This window comes from Corapipo altera, unplaced genomic scaffold, assembly GCF_003945725.1.
Source record: "Corapipo altera isolate COAL_440 unplaced genomic scaffold, ASM394572v1 268, whole genome shotgun sequence".
Lineage (NCBI taxonomy): Eukaryota > Metazoa > Chordata > Aves > Passeriformes > Pipridae > Corapipo > Corapipo altera.
Genome location: NW_020884901.1, coordinates 1,653,725 through 1,675,600, shown reverse-complemented (window position 1 = coordinate 1,675,600; position 21,876 = coordinate 1,653,725). Strand labels below are relative to the sequence as shown.

General features: G+C 52.7%; 2 protein-coding genes across 6 annotated transcripts in view; one reads left to right on the top strand and one right to left on the bottom strand.

The window, feature by feature from the left end:
* MORN5 (MORN repeat containing 5) overlaps positions 1-5,152 on the top strand; it is a 15,154-nt gene extending 10,002 nt beyond the window's left edge. For all 3 annotated transcript variants that reach the window (XM_027650111.1, XM_027650110.1, XM_027650112.1), the window contains exons 5-6: positions 3,703-3,820; positions 5,045-5,152. In XM_027650111.1, the coding sequence (XP_027505912.1) occupies positions 3,703-3,782 (80 nt within the window). In that variant the 3' untranslated portion in view covers positions 3,783-3,820; positions 5,045-5,152. The remainder of the gene's footprint in view (positions 1-3,702; positions 3,821-5,044) is intronic.
* On the bottom strand, positions 4,416-21,714 carry LHX6 (LIM homeobox 6). 3 transcript variants are annotated; one of them, XM_027650108.1, is made up of 9 exons: positions 21,267-21,714; positions 20,781-20,963; positions 20,583-20,704; positions 14,831-15,051; positions 12,445-12,545; positions 12,268-12,363; positions 10,502-10,676; positions 9,741-9,844; positions 4,416-8,075 (listed from the first exon to the last, which is right to left on the bottom strand). In XM_027650108.1, the coding sequence occupies exons 1-9, from the start codon at positions 21,369-21,371 to the stop codon at positions 8,055-8,057; spliced, it is 1,128 nt and encodes a 375-aa protein (XP_027505909.1). In that variant the 5' UTR covers positions 21,372-21,714; the 3' UTR covers positions 4,416-8,054. The 3 variants fall into 3 exon arrangements, with proteins under 3 accessions (XP_027505909.1, XP_027505907.1, XP_027505910.1); XM_027650106.1 differs by having other exon boundaries at positions 9,749-9,844; XM_027650109.1 differs by lacking the exon at positions 9,741-9,844.
* Positions 21,715-21,876: the final 162 nt, after the last annotated feature.

Here is a 21,876-nt window from a genome sequence, read left to right as displayed (position 1 = left end):
AAAATGGATAAACTTTTTAAAGATAAATATGCAGACCCAAAATTCAGCACACCACATGAAGAACCCCATACTACCTAATTGTGCACAGGGTGATAATTTACCACTGATTAAAGAGTTTGTATTTTTTTTCAAATCTTTTTTAAAAGGAAAATTACTTCTGAAGGTGAAGATGTGCTTAGACAATCATATTAACATATTCAAACAATTGCAATTTGCAAAATAGTAATTACAACTCACTATCCGGTAGCATTAATCAAACTTCAAGGTTTAATTCCATTTTAAATATTGATGAAATGTGATTCTCCAATCTAACCCTGGTGTTGCAGGGTTATGGAAGCAGCCAGTGACAGAAAAAGAGGAACGTGTAGTTAACAAGCAGCTGCCACAAAGAAGGATCGGCATCTGTGATTTAAATTGTTAGCTGCACAGTCAGGTAGAGTGTAAAAAGGGTAGTCAAGAGGCTGTTAAGTCCATTGCTGCCAATTACTAACAATCAGGGAGGAGCTTTAAGACTTGTTCAGTACAATAAACCCAGTTTGTCTTGTTTCAGGGGTTACTACTGAAGAGGTTGCAGCTGCACTGATTCAAATAGCCCTAAAACTACAGTAATTATCAACCAGTCTTCTTTAGTGTAGCAAAAGTATGTTTTACCATAGCTTAACTCTTTACATTCTAATATTTCCCTGCCTCCTCTCCCATAGCCAGCCCTGGAGCCATTCTCATCTCTGGGGCTGTGGTTCTTCTTGCTATGCTGGATCAATCCTTTCATTTCCCCTTACCTAGACCAAGGAGCAGTTGTACAGAACACTGGGTTGGGTGGCAGTTCTAGGCACTTACTTCATACCGAGTCATTTTCATACACAAAGTTTAAATTCACTTGTTCATTCAGTTTTACATCTGAATAAACTATATGTAAGTTAAGCAGGGCTTATGAACACGGGTTTAATTTGCATGGGATCAGATCACTGCATGAACTGAGACATTTTGGGACAGGCCTGGAGAAGGTAAAATCCTTGGAGCTACTTGCCTTGTGTGCTTTGCTCGGAGACCAGGAAAACCCAGAATGCAGAAGGAAACAACTTGGACAAACCAAGGACAGGCTGGAAACCTGTGAGATGAAGCCAAGTTACATCTGCCTTTCTTTGTGCTTATCCCTGGGTGCTCAGCTGAGAGAGTTATTGATGGCTCCAGCAAAAGTCAAGCTGGTTACTTCTAGTGCTCAGGTGAGGCAAATACACCCAGATACCACTGCTGATGTACAGCTTGGGTAACTTCTGCTTATTCCTTCACCCGGGCAGAAAAAGTTTAATTTTTCCTGCCATTATTACAAGTTCAGATAAACTTTTTTTTTTTTTTTTTTTTTTTTTTTTAATAGTTAAGGCAATTCCAGCTAAAATCACAGAGCCACCCAGGCTGGACAATCTCTGCCTGCAGCCGGGGCTCACGTGACACGTCGTTACTGTCTGGAACACCTAGTGCATAGAACAAAAGCCAGCACACTGATTATGGCTTGGATGTTGTTTTTAAGAAAGCTTAAGGACCGCATTTGCATTCCTGTTGCAGCCCTCAGTGGAATCTGCCTCTAAGGATTGCGTGGTCTTTAAGCAAGATTCAGTGCTCATCTTTTTAATTCTCTTTTTAGCATATTTTTCCACCTCTTTTTTCCCCTAGTTTATACCCGAATAAGAAACGTGCCATTAACAGGGCATTTTGTTATGGACCTAGGGATTCCTAGGGATAAAGAATAAAAAAAGAGATCAGTGAAACACAGAGGGAGCTGAACTTGGCCATTCTACCCAAATTGTGACCATTTTCCAGTCATTAAAGCGCCCTATGGTTGATCAGTGGGAACAATGGCAGCCCCGGTGTGTCCTCACCCCCACACGGTCACTGGGGTGCTGCTCGAAGGTGGGCACTCCCCACCAAAACTGAGCTCTGAAAGCCGGTGACCCCCAGGAGAGGGTCAGCGGGACACCAGCACTTTGGCCCCAGTGACTGTGAGCACAGAGCGAACTGGAGAGCAGGCTCCGAGGGAAACCTCCCTCCAGCCAGCGGCCCTTCCCATCAGTGCCTGCCAGGGGTGGCACAGGAGCGCTGCCGACAGACAGGAGCAAATGCCTTGGCACGTGCTTCCCTGCTTTCACCAGGATGCTGCCCTGCTTGTGCCAGGATGCCAAGGGAGCAGCCTGTGAGCAGCACCCGACAAGGCTTGTGCCCGCCTCACTCGGCCAGGAGTGAGAAAAAGGGGAGGGCAGCATGAAAAAAAAAAAAAAAAAAAAAAAAAAGGAAGAAAAAAAAGGAAAGACAAAGCTGACTTGATTCAAAACCTTCCACAATCAATAAGATTAACCCCCGAGCTTGATGACTTGTGCAACAGACTGAATTTGTCACATACTTCTTAGATTAACACAACACAACTGATTATTCAGTCAGTTCATTCCCGGGACCTTCCTCCCTTTTGCATTTCAAATGCTCCTCTGTCACTTTAATGTAAAGGTACAACTCCACAATCAAAAGATCTCCGTGAAAATTTGACTCCTTACAGGGAACATGTTTTTTCTCCATCTCTTCTGACCTACCCAAGCAGGGTGTTCAGTGTGTGATTAAATGGGACTGTGCCTGACTGTGCCAAAGGATGGTCACAGCACAAGGTCACAGCTCCCTCAGCTCCATCCTCCTCCCAGTCATCTATTCTTTCTTAAAATCTAGACTGAAGCAGGTTAGAAACACACATCACAAGCACCTAGTATGGATTTGTTAAGACAGTGCTAAACACAAGAAGCAGCTCGAATACATTTCACTTATGTAAAAATAAATACAGATATTGTTTTAAGTAATACTTTGATTTTTTTCCAAAGCTCTTTGAAGTTTGGTTTTCCTGGTTTACTGCATAGATCTCCTTTCCCCTACACCAACACAAAAGAAATGGCTGCAGAACAGTTTCTGGAGACAAGACTGTTTAAATCCCTGGAATTAAGAAGCCACAACTTAACATTCACCAGGGTATTTTTTTGTAATCATACACAAAATTTCTATTCAAACTTTGCTGGGCAGTTATTTTTTTCCTACATTGTCTTTGCTTTTATTTTCTTTCCACACTGTCATTATGCTCTCAAAATAAATACGACAGACATGAATACTAACTAGGGACACAGAAGATGGTCTAAAATGTGTCTCTCAGCCACTGCATCAGTTTATGGATACCTGCCACAACGTACATCTCAAAAACAGCATGGAAAGAGAAGCTGGAAGACAAGAACTTGGGGTTTTACTGTAGATTTTTCTTTACCTTTGTTTTTCATAAACTGACAAGCAACACAGGCATAGTATTTTAAAAAAAAGGTCTATATTAACTTCTGATAGTTTCAACGCTTCTCCTGCATATTTTGCCCAAAACACAAAATATAAAATCTATACATGCAAACCTTATAGTTCACCCAAGCTAAGTTTTTCAAACAGACAAATAAACAGTCCTTGCCACAGATCCAGTACCTCCTGCCTTGACAAATTTCCACACAACTGCACACGATCTTTTAAACAAACAACAACAACAACAATAACAAAAAGTGTTCTAAGAGATGACAACGGCTAAAAACGGATTTGCTTTTCAAAGGAAAAATTGCTTGTTTGAGCTGGACCCCAGCGCTGCAGAGAACAGCTCTGACACGGGGATGTTTAGCGCTCTCTTTATCTCCCTTTCAGACGATGATGAGCATGAATGGATCACTCGGACCTGCCGGAAAGCTGGGGGTGGAAGAGCTGAGCACAAACCGAAACCATAAACCAGATCTTGCTAGACAATAATATTCCAGCAAAGCAGGTAATCTGAGTCACAATAAATGCAATTTGTCCTCGTGGATTTGTCTCACCCTTTCCCTCGACAGGAATATAATCTTTCTGTCATCTCTGTCAGCACAAACAAAAATGGAAATAATCATTTAATCAGTCATGCTGAGCAAAAGCCATGGAAAAAAAGCCGACTGTACTCACAATAATATTCCTGAGAGGTGTGCAGTGTAGTATGTATAAACATTATTAAGCCTGAAAACAATTTGTTAAAAGGAGTGCCTCAGATTCGGTGTTGAAGTCATTCAAATCCATCTTAATCAACATTATTTTCCCAGATTTTAGTTAGCTGTCCTGGTGAATTCCTTTCCTCTCTTTTTGCTCAGTACTTTGATATTGATTGATCATTGTAATAATGTACACCAGAGGTATTCTTTAATGACTGGTTTGCTAACTAGGAAATTATATCCATTTACTACGAACGTTTGTTGAACTCTCCTGAAGCCAGAGTTTAACAAAATAATAAAAGAGGAAAACTGGGTGGGTTGCTGCTTGATTAGTAAGCCAGAAAGTATTTAAAAATAAAATAAAATGGAATTACATCATTTTCTGGATGTAAGTGCCAGCACTTCTACTTGCATTAACTTTATTTATTACACAAATAAGACATTTACAAAGCACAACATTAAAAGTATGTAACAAAACAGACATTGGTTTTACAAAAAAGTGCTTACAATTTAGTTTTACTTTTTTAAAATAAATATTAGTCTTGACTGTCCACTCATTCAGAGAAAAAATTTTTTAACCATTGTAGCCAAGACATGCAGAATTGCAACATGCTACAACAAAATGATTGGCAGATGAAATAAAACTGATGTTTAGTTGGCATCCTACAGATAAATCACTGATAGTAGTGCAGGATTGGTTCCCACTCCCATCCCAACGAGTGAGTTGTGTAAGCACCTTTAGCTCAGGCATTGGGGTTAACCAGCATGAGCCAAAAAAAATCACTGGTGATAAAACCTTAAACCATTCCACTTTCAGAGCCGAGCCGTATTAGTTACCTTATTAAACTGGAGTGAAGAGCCTTTCACTGGCTGTCCTCAGTGGGTTCTGTCTGCAAAAGGCTTTGTAAATAGCAACTGGAAAAGTTTAGTGCGTGGAGTCTGCATTGCTGCACCAGAACCCATCTGGCAATTACTGAATAAACTAAGAAAATGAGAATGACTTTAATTTTATTTTTTTTTTTAATCCACAGACAGGAGATGAATGCAAATGACCTGAGATAAGGTTTGGTTCAGTGGCAACAGTCAGTGTGAAATATGTTGTGAAACAATGTATTGAATAAATTAGAAGATTTCTTACATTCTTGGTACAGTTGAGTATTTTCCATACACATAATTAGCTCTAAAACTGCACAAGCTGAATTGCTTCCAGTTTTTGCAAACAATTTGGGCTTAATATAAACAGAGCCTGATTTCTGAATTAGCAAAGCTGCTCCTGGCTACTTATGGGGGGAAGTGCCCCGAGCACAGTCTGTAGTGAGCCCACGTCCCTGGAGAGAAACACCTACACCCCCTCAGCCCCTGCCTTGTGCTCCGGCCCTGCCGTGGGATCGGTGACAAACCCTGGGTTATACAGTACATTTCACAAGTGGGGTTTCTTTTGATCAAGTTGGTATTTAGCAGATACATATTTCATAGTTTTGCTTTCATTGCACCACCGAGACAGAAGAGAAACACATCGAACCCTTTTCTCCCTCCACAAAACAGCTGTGGAAATCTCAAGGACTGTGGGATGTCAGGACAAGTTACAGCCTGAAGTCTCTCCTTCAGTCTTAAATGAAATACCGGCACTAATTCCACAACTAAATGGTCGTTAGGATGCGTGAGCACAAATGGAGAACAAAGTTGGCCCCGGTGACCCCCCCTGACCCCCACCAGCATCTCAAGGCTGTTGCACATGAACCCAGCAACCACCTCAACCTGTGATCACAAACACTCACCAAGAGCCAACGAAGGGAACACCAGTCCTTCACTCATTGCTACGGGCAAGGACAAAAATTGCTGTGACTGGTGACCGTCCCCTCCCCGAGGGGACACCTCTGCAGTGCTGCTTCCAGTCAGGGCAGGCGTGTGGCAGTGCCTTGTCACTGGAGATGTCACACACTGGGAATGGTCGCTCGCACGTCAGGAGGTGACAATAATATTTTCTGGACTTAATTCCCTCTCTGCTTTCAAAACTTGGGGATAGAGCTGCTGGCTGCAATTAGACAGATACTGGCCTAACTGTCCGAGGTAGTACCATCACTCTCTCTCTCAATACATACACACACACACACACAGAGCAGAGTGTGTGTGTACATATGCATTTGCTCCAACCAATATCAACGTGTGCTTGTACTCAGCTACTTCTCAAACCCTTGGCGGCCACCTCAGCAGACATCCACATCTCCCCAGGCCGCTCCCGGTCAGCCGGAGCCACGTGCCTGGCCGCTGGTGTCACACGGAGTTCGGAGCCATGGTCAGGAGAAGCCTTGCCATGTGTGCAACAGGGGCTGGCCAGAGCAGCGGGATGGACGGCTGCCCTCCGGCTGATGCTGGAGATGGATCCAGGATCTCCCAGAGAGGAGAACACATGTATGCACAGTTCGACTTAAAAACAAGTTATGTAAGGGATGAGTTCCCATCTCCTGCTCCTGGGGCACGGATGGGTCATTCCCCTCGCTGGCCGTGGCTCGTGGTGGGCTTTCACATTCTCGGACGCGCGGCCTCACGGACACTTAGCAGCAGGACAGGCCCGTGTGCTTGCGTGGAGACAGGTTTTGTTACAGACCTGCTCTTGGCTCGGTGCAAACTGAGAAGGGCTGGCAGAGGTCACTTGTTTACTTTTTGTTATTACCGTCAATGAAGGATCATTTTGGAGCCTTTTTCCTGATTCGGGGCCAGACTGCTGAGCATTTCCTTTGCTGTTGCCGTGAGCCCGCCGGCAGCAGTTCTCCCGGGCTGCACCTTCATCCCAGGGCCTGGCAGGACCAAGAGCTGCACTCCAGCAAGGGAGAACGGGAGGGCAGAGGGAATCAGAGCGACGCTGCCAGACAGAGGAACACGCCACCACCTCGCTGTCCACTCGGCTGGTGACCATTCCTGCTGGCCTTACTGTGGTCTTCACCTTTTTAACTGGTCTCCAGTTTCTACCTGACTGTTTCCACTGATTGAACTTGGGTCCACAGCAGGGCAGAACATTTCTACACCTTTATGGTCACCTTCCATTGAGCATTTCCCAGTCCCAGAGTATGGAGAGTCTGAGAGTTTTGTGTAGGTACACTCTGAAATCACCCATTTGTGATATGACTCCAAGGAAATAAAGTAGCTTGTTAATAAAGAACAAGAGTAAAAAACTTTAAAAAAAAAAATTAAAAAATGAAGATTTGGTAGATGGCTGTGAAAGGAGAGAGATATTCAGTGTTCTAAGAACAAGTCAGCAATCAAAAACTTCAGGGTGCTAAACCGGGCTCTGCCACCAACCCCCACAGTTCCTCTCCGTTTAGGACATCTCTGTTTCCCCTCCTATAAAACGGGGGGGAAAAAACACTAAGATTTACTTACCTTTGAGTGATCAAAGGACATGTGATTCTAAAGCACTTTGAGGAGGAAGAAAAACTGCCTATTTCCAGCTGGCATCATGTTTTCCACTTAGTGGAGTCTCGGCTACCTGCGAGTTTGGCTCAGGAAGGTCTGTCTATGTATCGAGTTGCTGAGCCAAAAAGCCCATTTCAGATTTCACACATGCAAGTGGAAATAAGGAGGGATGTCCGGGAACCGCTTCACTGGTGCAAAAAGAGAATCAGGCCAAACCACGTAAATTCCTCCTTCCTTTATGTTCAGAGGTGATCACTGACCCCCCTGAGACTCAGCGTGTTCTGGGTTGTTCGTATTCCCGTGGGTTTGGGAGCAAGATTTGCAAGCACAGTAGAGTCACTAGTTTTGTCTGTGTCTGGCACTGCCTTGGAGAGACTCACGGTCATTCTACAAGTCCACAAGAAACAAGTGTCAAATGTAACTCTGCACTCAACACACACATACACAGAGTGTCGCTGGAGAAATCGGAGTGGGCGTGAGGTGCTGGTCAATGGGAAGAACTGGGAGCGCTGGATCTGAGCTTCTCCCTGGGACTGATGCCAGTTGCCGTGGGCTGGACGCTGTGTCAGCGGCTGAGGGGCAGTGGTGCTGGTAGGGCCATGGGCAGGTGAGGAAGAGTCCGGGCAGTCAGTACTGAAAGAGGATGACCTGGGGGGAGAAACGGGAGCAGAGAGTTAGCTGCTTTCGGAGACAGACAGCACTCACGGTGGCAATGTGCTTTCAGGGAGAACAGGACAGACATGGGCTCTGCTGTGGAAGCCACTTCCCCCCAGGAAAACCCCCTCTGGAAGCACTGTCTGCCCAGGAGCTGCCAGGGATGCAGGTACTGCACTGAGGAGCCCAGGTGGGAGGTAACAGGACTGTGGCAGCACAGCCTCCAGGAAAGGTGCCCCTCTGGGCACACCTTCAGCTATGAAACCAAACAAACCTGGGCAGCACACCAAAACCAGGATTTAACCAGTTTGTCCTGTGATACAGCAGCTACCAAGAAAGACAAAGACCATTTTGAGTGGTCCTGGCTCTATCCCCCTCCCTTGATAACCACCACAGGCTCCCCTCAAACCACCTCACCTCACTGCTCTGCAAATACGGCCCCTGCCTTTGCCATCGGGCAAGGGAAGCAGCTGCTGAGTTGGTCACAAGTCAGATCTCACCAGCCACTGCACTGGGCAGCGTGGGGGATGCTCCACAGGAAAAGGGAAACAGAGACTTAGCATTTACAAGTGTTTTCCCAGGACCTCAGCTATCACTGCTTTTAAAAAATCTTGGATGTGGAAAAAAAAGCTGTTTCAGTTTTCAGGAATTCAACATGCAAGTGACTGTTTGGAAAAGGAGCTGGTTGGGGGGCAGCTCCATGTCCTGAGAACCCCATTCTGCAACAGCTGCGAGCAAGTAACTGCATTTAAATCAGGAGCTGCTTGCTGCAGCGGAGCTTCTCTGAATGACAGCACAGGGACTCTATAATATTTTCTGAAAACTCTCCAGCTCACTGTACAAGTATCATGAAAAAATGGTAGCATTTAGACTGAAAAAGTAAGTTTCCTGTTCCCCTGCTTGAGCTCGCTGAAACAGAGCTCAGTAAGCTGCCACTGCTGCACTGAGTAGAGACAGATCTGAAAAGAGAGATGCTGAGAGTAAAGACAAAAGCTAAAACCACTAAGAGTTGCCAAAGGCTCAGTGTTTCCTCAAAGGAAAGTCACTGAAACTGGAACCCTAAATAAAATCTTACAAGCCTAAGCATGTTTGAGAAGTCTTGCCCCCAGTAAGCTGTGTATTAGATACTGGAAGCACTGCACAGAAAAATATCAACATGCAATACTGTTCCCTGGCCAGACATTGTGAAATAACATTCCTGTTTCAGATACTGTAACAGCCAGTTGTTTGGTTGTTTTTTTTTTAAGTAATACTGCAATCCACAAGAAATGAACATTTTTTGTTAACTCATGGAAAACTGGGAAGTTAGCACATGCTGATAGTCCCCTCTGCTCTGTTATCAACAGAGGAACGCAGGACGGAGCTCAGGGCACGCGGGGAGGGGAGAAACCAGAGAGGGGAGTCAGCAGGAGGACATGAGAATCCTTCAGGGAATGCAGCACTTCACAACAAGGAGGGGTGTTTAGTGGAGAACAGTGATGCCATTCTGACCAACAGCGGGTACACCAACTGAGGGCCACCAAGACTAAGGACAGACACATGGGAGGTCATGGAGAAGCAGTGATGCTGACAGGAGGCAGAGGTGGCAATGATGTTACACACAGATCTTTGCTACAGTGGAGGGTCGGCCCCAGAGCCTGGAGCAGGGACTACAATTACCTTCTCACCCCTATTAGATAGTGGTCCTTCCATGTCTGCTTTGAGGTGCACTGGTGGAGCAGTGTAGGGAAGTCTACAGTGCACTTGTCCACACTGTACCTGACCTGTGGATGAGAAGAGGCTTCAGCCTCTGTTACTACAAACAACACAGGCCCTCCAGCCAGCACGGCCAGGCCTCCACCGGGAGCAGCTCGGGACACATGTGGAGCAAGAGGTGCCCCATGGATCAGGCAGAGGCACAGCAGGAGCCCACATAGGTGAGGGAGGGGAGAAACCTCACAAGAGCCACAGAGCTGAAACCTCCATCCTGGCATGACCAAAGCTGCCCACCACTCACAAATCATTCACCAGCACTTGGAATTGTTAAGGAAAGCAACTCTGCTGCTCAGAGAAGGAAGGAGAGCACTGAGCACCGAGCTCAACAGGGCACAGCTCTCCTCCATGACACAGAGAACTCATGGAGGGCCAAGGATCAGCCAGGTAAAACCCAGGCAGTGGCTCTTCTGAGGATGAGGCATGAAGGGAATGAGCAGCAGCCCTCTGTCCCCTCCCTCTCTCATCTGAGCCTCCCACATTAACAGCCCTTCAGAAAACTGCAAAGGCAGAGTTCACCAGGCACGAGGAGCAGCAGCACAGGAGCGTTTCTGGCAGTGCTGTGCCCTGGTGCCACTGCCTGCTCCGGGGGAGCTCCCCCTGCCCCTCCCCGAGCCCCCCCGAGTGCCCCCAGCGCCGCAGCCCCGCTGGCCACTCTCCACTCTTACTTTCTATGTATCCGTGCAGCGTCACCATCCGGGCCCGCTCGGGGCTGCTGAAGGGCGAGTAGTGGATGTCGTCGGAGAGCGAGGAGGGGATGCGGGACGGGGGCGCTCCCGAGGGCGGCACTGTGTGCTGGGGGGTGTGTTTTTTATGGCGGGCTCTGCAGTTTTGAAACCAAACCTGAAACAAAAGTAGCAAATGTTGCGTCAACTCAGAGACAACTGGACTGAAGTGTGGTCCTTCACCACAACCCCAGGGTAGGTGGGGTGTCTGCTCCAAGCATTTAAAAAAAAAAAAAAAGAAATAAAATTGAGAAATCTGCCCCTCACCAGCGTTTCACTGGTTTCCACAGCTTTATTTTACACCCACCAGAGCATGAGTGAAGCCAAAGCTTTGTCCCTGCTCAACTCCCCTGCAAAGGATGGGTGTACCTTTCAAGGTCTTAAATCTTAGGCTGCAGCTCCAGCTCACCTGGGCTAAAAGCACAGCTGAGATCAGTTGGGAAACACGTGAGCATTGGCAAGGAGAGGAACAAGGGGAGACAAGACCAAGCAGAACATTAGACTAGGAGACGTTGTGACTTCAAGGATGATGAAAAAAATATTGTTTTAATACACTTGTGTTTTACCATATTCAAAAACCACATCAACAGAATATTAAAGCTGAGAAAGGAGGGTACTGTGGTGGGACACAGCTCTAGTCTGTGTGAGCAGCAGGTACGAGCCCTCTGACCATATCTCAGTGCTTCTAATTAAAGGGATAGTTAGGGAATTACATCCTAGAGATAAAACATGCATGGAAGGGTTTTTTTATGCTGAGGAGACTGAGTGAAGATCAGCTCTCTCTGAGGCTGAGCACACTGGACCACAGAGAAGGAAACAGTCGCAAGCGTTTGACAAATTGTTTCCTGTTTAAAGCGCCTTTGAAAAATATCCACATAAAAAAAATCACCTGGTGTGCAGCCTGCTTGATCTTTAGCTAAATGAAGAATCTCAGTAATGGAGGCTCAAACCAGATTTTCACACACAAAATTTAAATGTGTCATTGACAAAACAATCCCCGATGAAAGCTCCGTATTTATTTTCATCATTTGTGTTTTTTATTGTATGCAGAAAGTATGTCAGCAGAACATTAAAGTGATGAGTATAAATGTCACCGAGAGGCAAAGCTGGGCTGTCTGCAGGGATAGTGAGCTGGGATTTGCAGAGGGGACATTTCTCAGTCCCTACAGCACCACTTTCCCTCCCCTCTCGGCACAGGCATGGGGACTTCCCTGCCACCACGTCCCCTGGGGCTGCAAAACCCCTTTATCTTTAAGCTTCTTGATCCCAACACTTCCTGAAGCTTGAGAACTTTGCCTGCTTATGGCAGGGACTGCTACTGACTGCCAGGGGAGCTCCCAGGCTGCCTGAGCTGGGGCAGAGCACAGAGCACAGAGCTCCGGGACACTGTGCTCATGGGCAGCTTTCCCACCTGATGATTTATTGGGGCTGCACGGGGGTTTGTTTCATTGCATCCTAGGAGGGAAAAACAAATAGAAAACCCACGAGAGAGACAGAGGGAGGATGGTGCTGGCATTGCTACGGGAGCCAGTGAGCCGACACGTTGGGGAGGCAGCACGAAGCTGCTGGATGCTGCATGTTGTGGGGTTGATGTGCAGGAGTGAGGGGCCATGGGGCTGTGAGCCCTGTCTGGTGCCAGCCTTTAGGTGCACCCTCCCTGCCCTGCTTGGGGCTTCTCAGCTGATGGTGCCCACCCAGCTGCCCCTCACCTGAATAACCCTCCGACTCAGCCCCGTCATGTCCGCCAGCTTCTGCAGTGTCTGTGCATCGGGGTTGTTGTCCTGAGCAAACTGTGCCTGCATGACCTGCAGGAGAGAGGAGAGAGGGGCTCAGGATGAGGCTGGGGAGGCGCAGCCCCTCCAGCCCCCCCGGCCCAGCCCCCCTACCTGCAGCTGCTCGGCGGTGAAGGAGGTGCGGGCTCTCTTGGCTGGCTTGGGCTGGCTGTCCTGCTCCGAGGGCACAGCCCCCTCCAGCGTGATCCCATTGCCTGCAGGAGAGAAGCCCATGAGCCACAGGTCAGAAACTCCCCTGTCCACCTGGCACCCCCACGTGCAGCAGCTGCTCAAGTGGGGGACAGCACGGTCGGTGGCATCACAGTGTGGTGCACCCACGGCATCCCCTCAACCAAGGGACAACATGCCTGGCAGGGTGGGGCACCCACAGCATCCTTTGCTGCAAGTGGGAGCAGAAAGAGCAGAGCCAGCACTACCCCTTGGGAGCTGCCCTGGGCTGCTGAGCCCCTCAGCACACTGGGAAGGAGACACCACCTCCCCCGAAGAGCTTACTGTTGAATTAAGAAAAATGCAGCAAGTGGTAGAAGCCCTGGGGAATAAGGGACAGGAAGACAGCAGCAGGAAGAGGGATGTCAAGGTGGTGTGTGAGGGCAAGCACTGATGTCCTACTGGCCCTGACTCGTGGTCACTACTCGGTCACATCCTCCAGGGAGCAGCTCAGAAGGGACCCTGTCTCTGCTGGGCTCACCAACATCCATCACTCCTGCCCTGTGCTGCTCCCTATGACCCCGTTTTCCTCCACCGGTGCTGCCTCCATCAGTCGTTTCATTTGCTCAGAGAGTTTCAATGGGCTCTCTGCTCCTTTCCCCGGCCCCAAATCCTCCCAGCACCCTGATCTCCTCCTCCTCCTGGGTCCCTGAGCAGCAGTAGGAGCGACACCATCCCCATGGCCTTGGGGTGCCCATGCCCTGAGCAGCAGCCACACTAAGGGGGTCACACCAGGGGGACACCGACCTCCCACTTCCCAAGCACAGCGTCAGGATGAGCCCAGCTATGCTCATGCTGCCACACAGCCTACAGGGAGGGTGGCCAGAGCTGGGGTCTCTCGTTCCTCACTGGGGTCCCCCCTGCAGCCCAGGCCATGCCTGTCTGCTCTCAGCAGTGTAGGTGAAGCACCAAGGAGGGATGGAGGAGGGAGGAAGACCGAGCAGGGCTAGCGCTCACCCCACTCCCAGGATGTGCCTGCACAGCCCAGTGCTCGCTCCACAAGCTGGACCAGGCTGTGATTGTCTTGGCTTGAGTTGAAGGACTTTCTCATATAGTTTGACTTGTTCTTTTCGGATGATGAATGGGACTCTGACTTCAGCAACATCTGTTTATTTTTCTTGTATGTAAAACCTCATGTGCAGAAGAAATTGCTGGGTAATTGCTGGAGGGGGGAGCGTGGCCCTCCAACTTCACAGCAACTGCAGCTCTGCAAAGTGATCCCACCCCCTTCTCAAAACCAGGGGACACTTTGACAGAGGTACCCATACAGGGCACTCACCAGGTGCCCCAGTGCTGCCTAACACCATGGTGCTCAGCCCACACCAGCAGGTCCTTCTGAGAAGCAGAAAACCCACCATCCCAGCCCTCAGCTGGGGTAACAGCTCTGCGAGGCTCCCTGGTGCCAGATCCTGCTTTCCTCGCACCAAACTGCTCCTCCAGGCCATGTGGCATCTCCCTCTCCATCCCTGTTCCCACTGCCTCCCTCACGCCTCCACAGCAGCTGACCATATGGACCAACATGCCGCGAGCCACGTCCTGAGCCGGGACCCTCCCAGCCTGTCTGGGCACTCTTGTTTTCATCCTCTTACTCAAACACAGTAAACAGAAACATGTTATTTTCACGTCAGGTTGTTAATGGTTTCCACATGCTGCATGGGCCGGGACATGGTGTGTCGCTGCCTGTGCCCACCATGCACTGAGGTACTTTTCCCACACATGCCATGGCACTGCCCGGCTTCTCTGTGCACTACGCTGGACTAACTCCACAGATTTGTTCCTCCAAGCATCTCTGGCCACTGCCACGCAGGAGGATGGGGCTGGGAGCTATGGTGCCATGTGACCTCGGTGTCACCGACCTGACTGGAGGCTGGCTGGCCATGGCACGGCACAGCCCCATCCAGCCGGGAGCAGCACAACCCAGGATGGGCAGGACAGGTGGAAAATGATGGGAAGGTTTTGTCGAATAGCCAATCCCACCTTCTAGATTTACGACTCACAGCCTCAAAGTCCCAGCAGCTTCCTCACGTGCTGCATGCTGGGCTGTGTGGGACCAGGCACTCGTCCCTGGTACCACCCATGGCACCCAGGTCTGCCGTGAGCCACAGGTGCTGCCAGCACGTTGGCCACCCCCATGGGCACTCTGCCAGCCCAGGGCCGTGTGCTCAAGCCACCCCATAGCCACCCATCAACCCTTTTTGGCAACAACATGACCAACCCCACCACTGCATGGTCCCTGGGGCGATGCCGTGACCGCAGTGCTGGGGCTCCGTACCGTTCTCTGCCGCTCTCTTGAGGTTCTCTATCATGGTGTCGTAGTGGATCCGGCACAGCACCTTCTCCTCCACCAGGCCAAACTCCTCGCCGGTGGAGAGCTGCCGCTTGCAGGAGAAGCAGGCGAAGCAGGCGAGGTGGTAGGCATTGCCCCGCGCTCGCCGCACCCAGTCGCTGGCGTAGATCTGCCTGCCACAGCGGGCACACTTCGTACCGAACCGGCTGCGGGGGGGAGAAGAGGCAGGTGAGGGCAGGCAGGGTGAAGGCAGGCAGGGTGAGGACAGGTAGGGTGATGCTGGGGTGCAGGCGCTGCTGCCAACCCCATCGCTCACCCTGAACCAGCCTGAATCCCACAGCATGGAGAGATACAACAAAACTGTCCCACGGGTGCCATTCCCCAGGGAGTGGTGTGGGCAGTGGTGTGGGCAGCGGTGTGGGCAGTGGTGTGGGCAGCGGTGTGGGCAGCAGCGGGGTGTGACTCGCCACAGCCCTGCAGCACCAGACGTGGCCGAGGGGCTGAGGTGATGCAGCACCGTGAATCAGCTTCCAAGCCCGTGGGATTTTTCATTCTGATAACAGCCAGTGTGAGACTCGGATGGAAACTGTGTCAGAGCTGGTTCTCTCCCACTGCCATAAATCAAACCATGTGTGTTCTCCTCACACGTACAGGCGCACGCATCTGGTTTTTCCTCCATCGAGGAGGTCTCATCGCTGCGAGAGGATGATGACTGTGCTGGAGTGAGCTATGCTGGAAGGTAGCTCAGCACAATGAAGAGGCAACAAGACAGCCAGGATCCCTGCACCGTGTGATCGCGTGCTCCTGAAAACCTCCACTCCTGCCAGCATGCCAATGGTCAAGGGCGGGCGATTCACGGGGAGCAGCAGATGTGGTCCCCGTGGCCCTGAACCCCCAGGCCAGCGCCTGGAGGAGCCAGGCACAGCCTTGGTTTGATTTCTACATTTCAGTATTGCTGCTGCTTAAAAAAATAAATGCAATGAGCAGCGGCAAGAGCATCAGGGGAGAAAGGAGCCTGTCCTCTGCCACCGCAGAGCTGGTGCTGGCTCTGACACAGCCCCGACTGCAGCCACTGCGCTTCCCAGCACAGCCCCAGCACTGCCACTGCCACCTCAGGCTCCCCAGGGGCTCTCACCAGCCCCCACCACAGTGGGGAGTAGAGCCACTGCCAGCCCTGCCCGAGCAGCTCCTGAATCTCTCAGCACAGGCACAAAACACCAAGAAGAAACAACCACACCGAGCAACAGGAGGGACCTCGCACCACAAACCCCTCAATTCACGGTCCAGTGCGGCTCCAGGTGCTGTGGACAGGCAGTGACAGAGCCCAGGTCAGGCCACCACAACCAACACACTGCCTGTGCCCGACCCCACACCGCAGAGCTGCCGCCCACCATGGGCTCAACAAGATGTAGAAAGACTGTCCTGTGCTGGAATTACTAATTGCAAAACTATTTGGGAGGAAATGAAGGGTCTAAATTTTTCAGCCTGACCATAGCTGACCAAAAAAGAAAAAAAAAAGAAAGAGGACATTTCTGTGCTGAAATTATACAGAGACTTAGCTAAGAGACTTCACTAATTTACTTCAGATGGGAACATTGTAAACTGACTTCGTGCCAGCTCGTTTATATAAACGCACAAACAAAAGAACCATATTAATTTTTTATTTAGAAGTAAAGATCATTCCTGTAAATTGAATTACTTTGAACAATGTGCTATGTAAACAGTCGTACTTGCTGAGCAGTATCAAGCAAGGGGCAGTGCACCAAGCTAATGGCACGTGGTGATGGCTGCTCCCTGCTCGGATCCCAGCCTGTGCAGGGGGAGCACAGCACGGGGGTGGGGGAAACTGGGGCACAGGGCACTGCACAGGAAAGGTCACACATACCCATCACACACCAGCTGGGGTCTGGGGGAGACACTCAGGAGGCCCCAGACAGCATGGAGTCCCCTCTGGGGCCAGGTGGGACCCCTGGGTTGGTGGCGGTGCCCAGGGAGCAGAACAGGGGCTGCCAAAGGCACGGGAGCTCGTGGGAACAGGGCAGCCAGTACAGTCAGGGACTGAGGCCACTGTCCCCTACAGAGCCATGGCACCAACAGCACCCAGAGAGAGGCTGAGGCTCAGCAGCAACGTGGGCATGGGGCTGCACAGGCTGCAGCACCAGCAACCGCTGACACTGCGCCTGCAGCTCTTGGCCAACCCCCGTCTGCAGCACCGCTGCAGCAGTCGGGCTGTACAGAAACCAGGGTGAGCTGGGGCCAGGCACAGCACCCACTATCACCCGACACTGCCACCACAGGGACCATCACTGTGAGACTGCTGCTGCCAGCACCACAGGAACAGAGAGGGAAATGCCTGTGAACACTCTGCCCTGACCTGTCACCGCCGCAAATGAAGAGCTCCACCAGAACACCGGTATCACTGCCCTGAGCTCACAGGGCAGCGAGAGCCCAAAGAACGAAGCACCAGGAAAGGGGCTCCGCATGGCCCCTGCCACCGGCCTGGCTGGGACAGGGACAGGGATGGTGGCAGGGCTGCACTGCAGCAAGAGACACAGAGCCAGAGGTTTTATCCAAGCCCAGCACTGTGGCACAGGCAGGAGCATCACCAACCACTCCCCAGAGCCATCGGCTCGCACCCCGCGCGTGTGGTTTGTGGTCGGGTGAGCAGATGCTGATGGCTCTCCACAAAGATTAACCCTGGGAGATGAAAGCTGAGAACAACGTTACCAGGAAAGACTCATCCCAGAGAGACTCATCCCAGAAAGACTCATCCCACCACTCCCAGAGGCGGCCACATCATCTGGGGAGTGGGAAGAGCAGAGGCGTGAGGACGCTCTGGTGTGTCCTGGCTCTCACACACCACTTGTTCCCAGGTGCCACAGCTCCCTGAGCCCTGCTGTCCATCCCTGCCTGTGGGGACAGGGCAAGGGACACCCAGCCCCAGCTCACAGCTCCAAACATCTCTGTGTAAGAAGCCCCATACACAGCCCTCAGAGGCAGCTGCAGCTTCCAGACATCACCCCAATCTCCCAGCAGAGCAGCGGGTGCCTCAGCGAGCATCTTCATGCTGTGACATGGCAGTGCTCAAGCTGGAGCATCGATTGAGGTGATGGAGCCCACCTGAGCCACAGCCAGGCCAGTGACCCCATGCTCACATGCCCGTGGGCTGCCCATCGAGGTCACAGAGGGGCACAGCAGGAATCACACCGGGATCGTGCCAGGCCTCGGGGTGACCGGAGCTGTGGGAGCTTGGCTGTGAGCAGCCCCTGCATCGCCCGGGAACACAGTGTTCTGCTCAGTGAGATCCAATTTTAATTTGGTTCTCCTTGAAGCACTGGAGCCTTGGACGCCAAATGTAATTATTTGACAAGATACAGGAAACAGCAGCATTTGCTTAAAAACGCACATGAGGCTGCAGAGCCACAGCAGTGCCAGCACCTCTACACAGCCCCTCATGGGGACAGGGAAGCGACACTCGGACAGAGCAGGCCTAACCATGCTCCCCGTGGGCAGTGGGGCTGTGACATGACAGCCCTGTGCCTGTCAGCCTCCATCCTCAGCATCCCCCAACAGCACCAGTGTCAGAACCAGCACCGGAGCGATAGAACATCCGTGTGCTCCGTGCAGAGCATCCCACTGCCCCTTCCATCTGCCTTGGCTCCAAACCACACGCATTAGGATGGGGTTTCTGCTTTGCTTTAAAAAAAACCCCCACATATTTCATCTACAGCAAACGATAAATACAATTTTTAAAATCCATCCCAAGGGTCAAGTTTGTTTTGCGCCAAGCGCTGAGTCCCACTGGCCGGAATCAACAAGATGCCGGCCGGCATGTTCCCAGGGCCGGGCGGGTGCAGGAGGGAGCGGCCAAAGGGCCGAGCTGGCCGAGGACAGCCGGGGAGATTTGCCCCGGCCCCTGCCCTGGTGAGCAGCCACGCACCGGCACCGACGGCGGCGGCTCAGCCCGGCGGGCTCCGCCGCGGGAGCGACCCCCGCCCGCTGCCCCCGACCACCGCATCGGGGCCGGCCCGGGGCTCGGCCGGGGGTCGCAGCGATCCCCGCGGGGCTGCGGCGAGAGAGGCAGATCCGCACCCGCCGGGCTCCGAACGCCGCCGCTGCCGCCGCTCAGATTCACCAAAAAAAAAAAAAAAAAAAAAAAAAAAAAAAAAGAATCTCCCCAAATCCCCACTTTTTAGCGCAAAAGGCAAGTTGCGGAGCGCGGGCTGGGAGCCCCCGCGCCCCCCGAACGGTTGCCGCAGGAACCGGGAGCGTCCTGCGGCGGCTTCCGCGATTTTCGTTTTGTTTCCCTTTGGCCCGTCAATACCGACGCGCACAGCCCGTCTGCTCCCACCGAACGAGGGGATCGGGGCTGCTCAGACGGGGGGCTCGCGAAACAGATTAATTTTAACGCTGTTATTTGCCACATTTGCTCGAAGGTCATTTCGAGATCCCGGCGCTACTTTAAAACCTCCTTTGGAAAGATTCGCTCTCAAAAATAAACCAAAAATAAACCACACATCAACAGCACCAGAACGGTGATAAATGAATTAAAACGCTTAAAGTGCCCCAAAACATCACCATGGCCACGGGACCCCCTGAGCCTTTCTATGTGGAGTGGAGGAGATTTCGGTGAAATCACCGAAAATTGCAGTTTAAAAATAATAACAATAACTAATAATAAGAAGAACAACAACCACCACCATCGGACAGGACGCGGAGCTCCGTGACTCCGGGACAGACTCAGCTCTCCGAGCCCCGCACCCGTCTCCATGAGCCCCGCACCCCCGGCGGCACCGCACCAAGCCCGGCGGGGGCAGGGGCTGAGCTGCGGAAAATCGGGTATTTGCAGACCCTTTAATAAAAAGCACCGGAGGAATCTCGGAGGTGCCCCCCGAGCTCCCCTGCCCGCTGCCGCCGGGGCAGCCCCGAGCTCCGCCGCGGCCGGAGGATGCTCCGAGCCCCCTGCGCCCCGCCGGGGTCATTCCCATTTCCTGCCCGCCATTCCCCTTCCTCTCGGGTCAAACAGCATTCCCTCATCCTGGTAGGATGGGGAAAGTCAGAGCGGGGGTTCCGATGTTTAGTTAAACCCTGGCGAGGAGCTCAAAATACTCAGTCCCCTCGTTCCACTCAAATTAGGGGAAAATTCGTGGGTTAAGGTTTAGAACAGAAAGACTGACGCAGACAGAACATCCTCCCTGCGGGACAGGCTGCTCCGGGGATGCGGGTCCGGCCCGAGCCCCGGGACCGCAGCCGCCGCCCGTCGTTCGTTTCGGTTCCGTAACGCGCTCCCGCCGCGGACGCTCCGGCGATTGCGGGGCCGCAGGTCGGACAGGAGCTCCCCAAAGGGGCTGGGCACCGCAGGCCGGCAGCACCAATTTACCCTCCGGCAAGAGCCGGGACGAGGCCGTTCCATCCCATCCCCGTTTCCCTGCCGCGGGGACCATCCCCGCCACGCCGCACCCACGGAGCCGGGCGCTCCCGCCGCCGAGACGGGGAGCTCGAGGCGGCCCACACAGCTACGGCCGGGGGGCAGGAACCCCTCCGGAGGATGGGCAACTGCACCCCAACCTCCCTTTCTGCCTCTCTTCCCGTGCTCCAAGGGTCGTCTCCCGCCCGGCTGCTCCGGGGAGCCCGGCGGCTTTTCCAAACCTTCCCCTCGGCAGTGCCGGAGCGGCCCCGGCCCCGCGGCACCCGGCGGCGGCTGAGCCCCTCGGAGCGGCCCCGGCCCGGTCCCTACCTGAAGTAGTCCATCTTGCAGAAGATCTCCTTGTTCTTGATGTAGCAGCTGTGCTGCTGGCGCAGCGAGGTGCGGCACACGGAGCACTCCAGGCACCGGACGTGCCAGATGAGGTTGTTCACCTGCGGCAGAGAAGAGGCTGAGACCCAGGGCCACCCGCCGCCCCCCGCCGCCCCCGCCGCCCCCCGCCCCGCTCACCTTCAGCAGGTACCGGTCGAGGATCTCCAGCCCGCAGCTGGAACAGACGTTTTTGCCGGCCGACGGCGTGGAGGAGGAAGAGGATGGCGGGGAGCAGACGGACGGCGTGGACGGAGTGCTGGGCGCTGAGCGGGCGTCCTCCTTCTCCAGGGCGCCGGGCAGCGGCTCCCCGTCGGGCTGAGACTGCGGGCAGAGCCGCCGCGGGGCCGTCAGCCGGGGCCCCGCCGTTCCCCGCAGCCCCGAACCGGAGCGTTCCGGCGGGTCCCCGACGCTCTCGGCATCCCCGGCCCGGCGGGCACCCACAAAACCCTGACAGCACTGGCCTGGAGGGTCCCGGCGGGAACCCCGTAATTCCCGGCCCGACGCGTTCCCGCAGCCCCCGGCCCGGCGGATCCCCACAGCTCCCGGCATCCCCGGCCCAGTGCGTCCCCGCATCCCCGGCCCGGCGGGTCCCGGCGAGTCGCCGCAGCCCCCGGCCCCGCTTACCATGGCGCGGGAGTGCGGATCGAGACAGCGGGCGCTCCCCTTGGGCAGCGGCTCCGGCGGCATCACCTTGATGGAGAGAGCGGGAGAGGGAGGCTGCGGCTCCATGCGCCGGGCGAGCGCGGGGCACCCTATATAAACCGCCTCAAAACAATAAATAAGAACTTTCTAGTGGCCATTTAAATCCTTTGCAACAAAAGCTGCGTCTCTTTAATGAAGCAATTTGAATGTGGATTGAATTCTCCCCCTGCCTGCACTTAACCCGGGCCTCTTGAAGTAATCGCTCGGTTCCCATGCGAGCCAAGGCGCTGAAAAACCCCCCAAACTACCTGCAATTAGAAATTGCCGTAAATGCCCGAGATAAGAGGTACCAGAGTGTCAATTCCGGCTGTCAATCAGGGAATCCATCAGGCCACCCAAAGAATTGCAAATTTGATTTTTTTAATGGTAGTAATTAAAAATCGAAATTCTTCCCCCTCTCCCTCCGCCGAGCACAAAACGCCCCAGAAAACGCCGGGATGGAAAAATCCACCCCTCCGGCGCGGGAGGCAGCGAGCGGCCCCAGCCCCGGCCCGGCCCCGGCCCCGCTCCCGGCCCCGACGGCAGCGGCGGC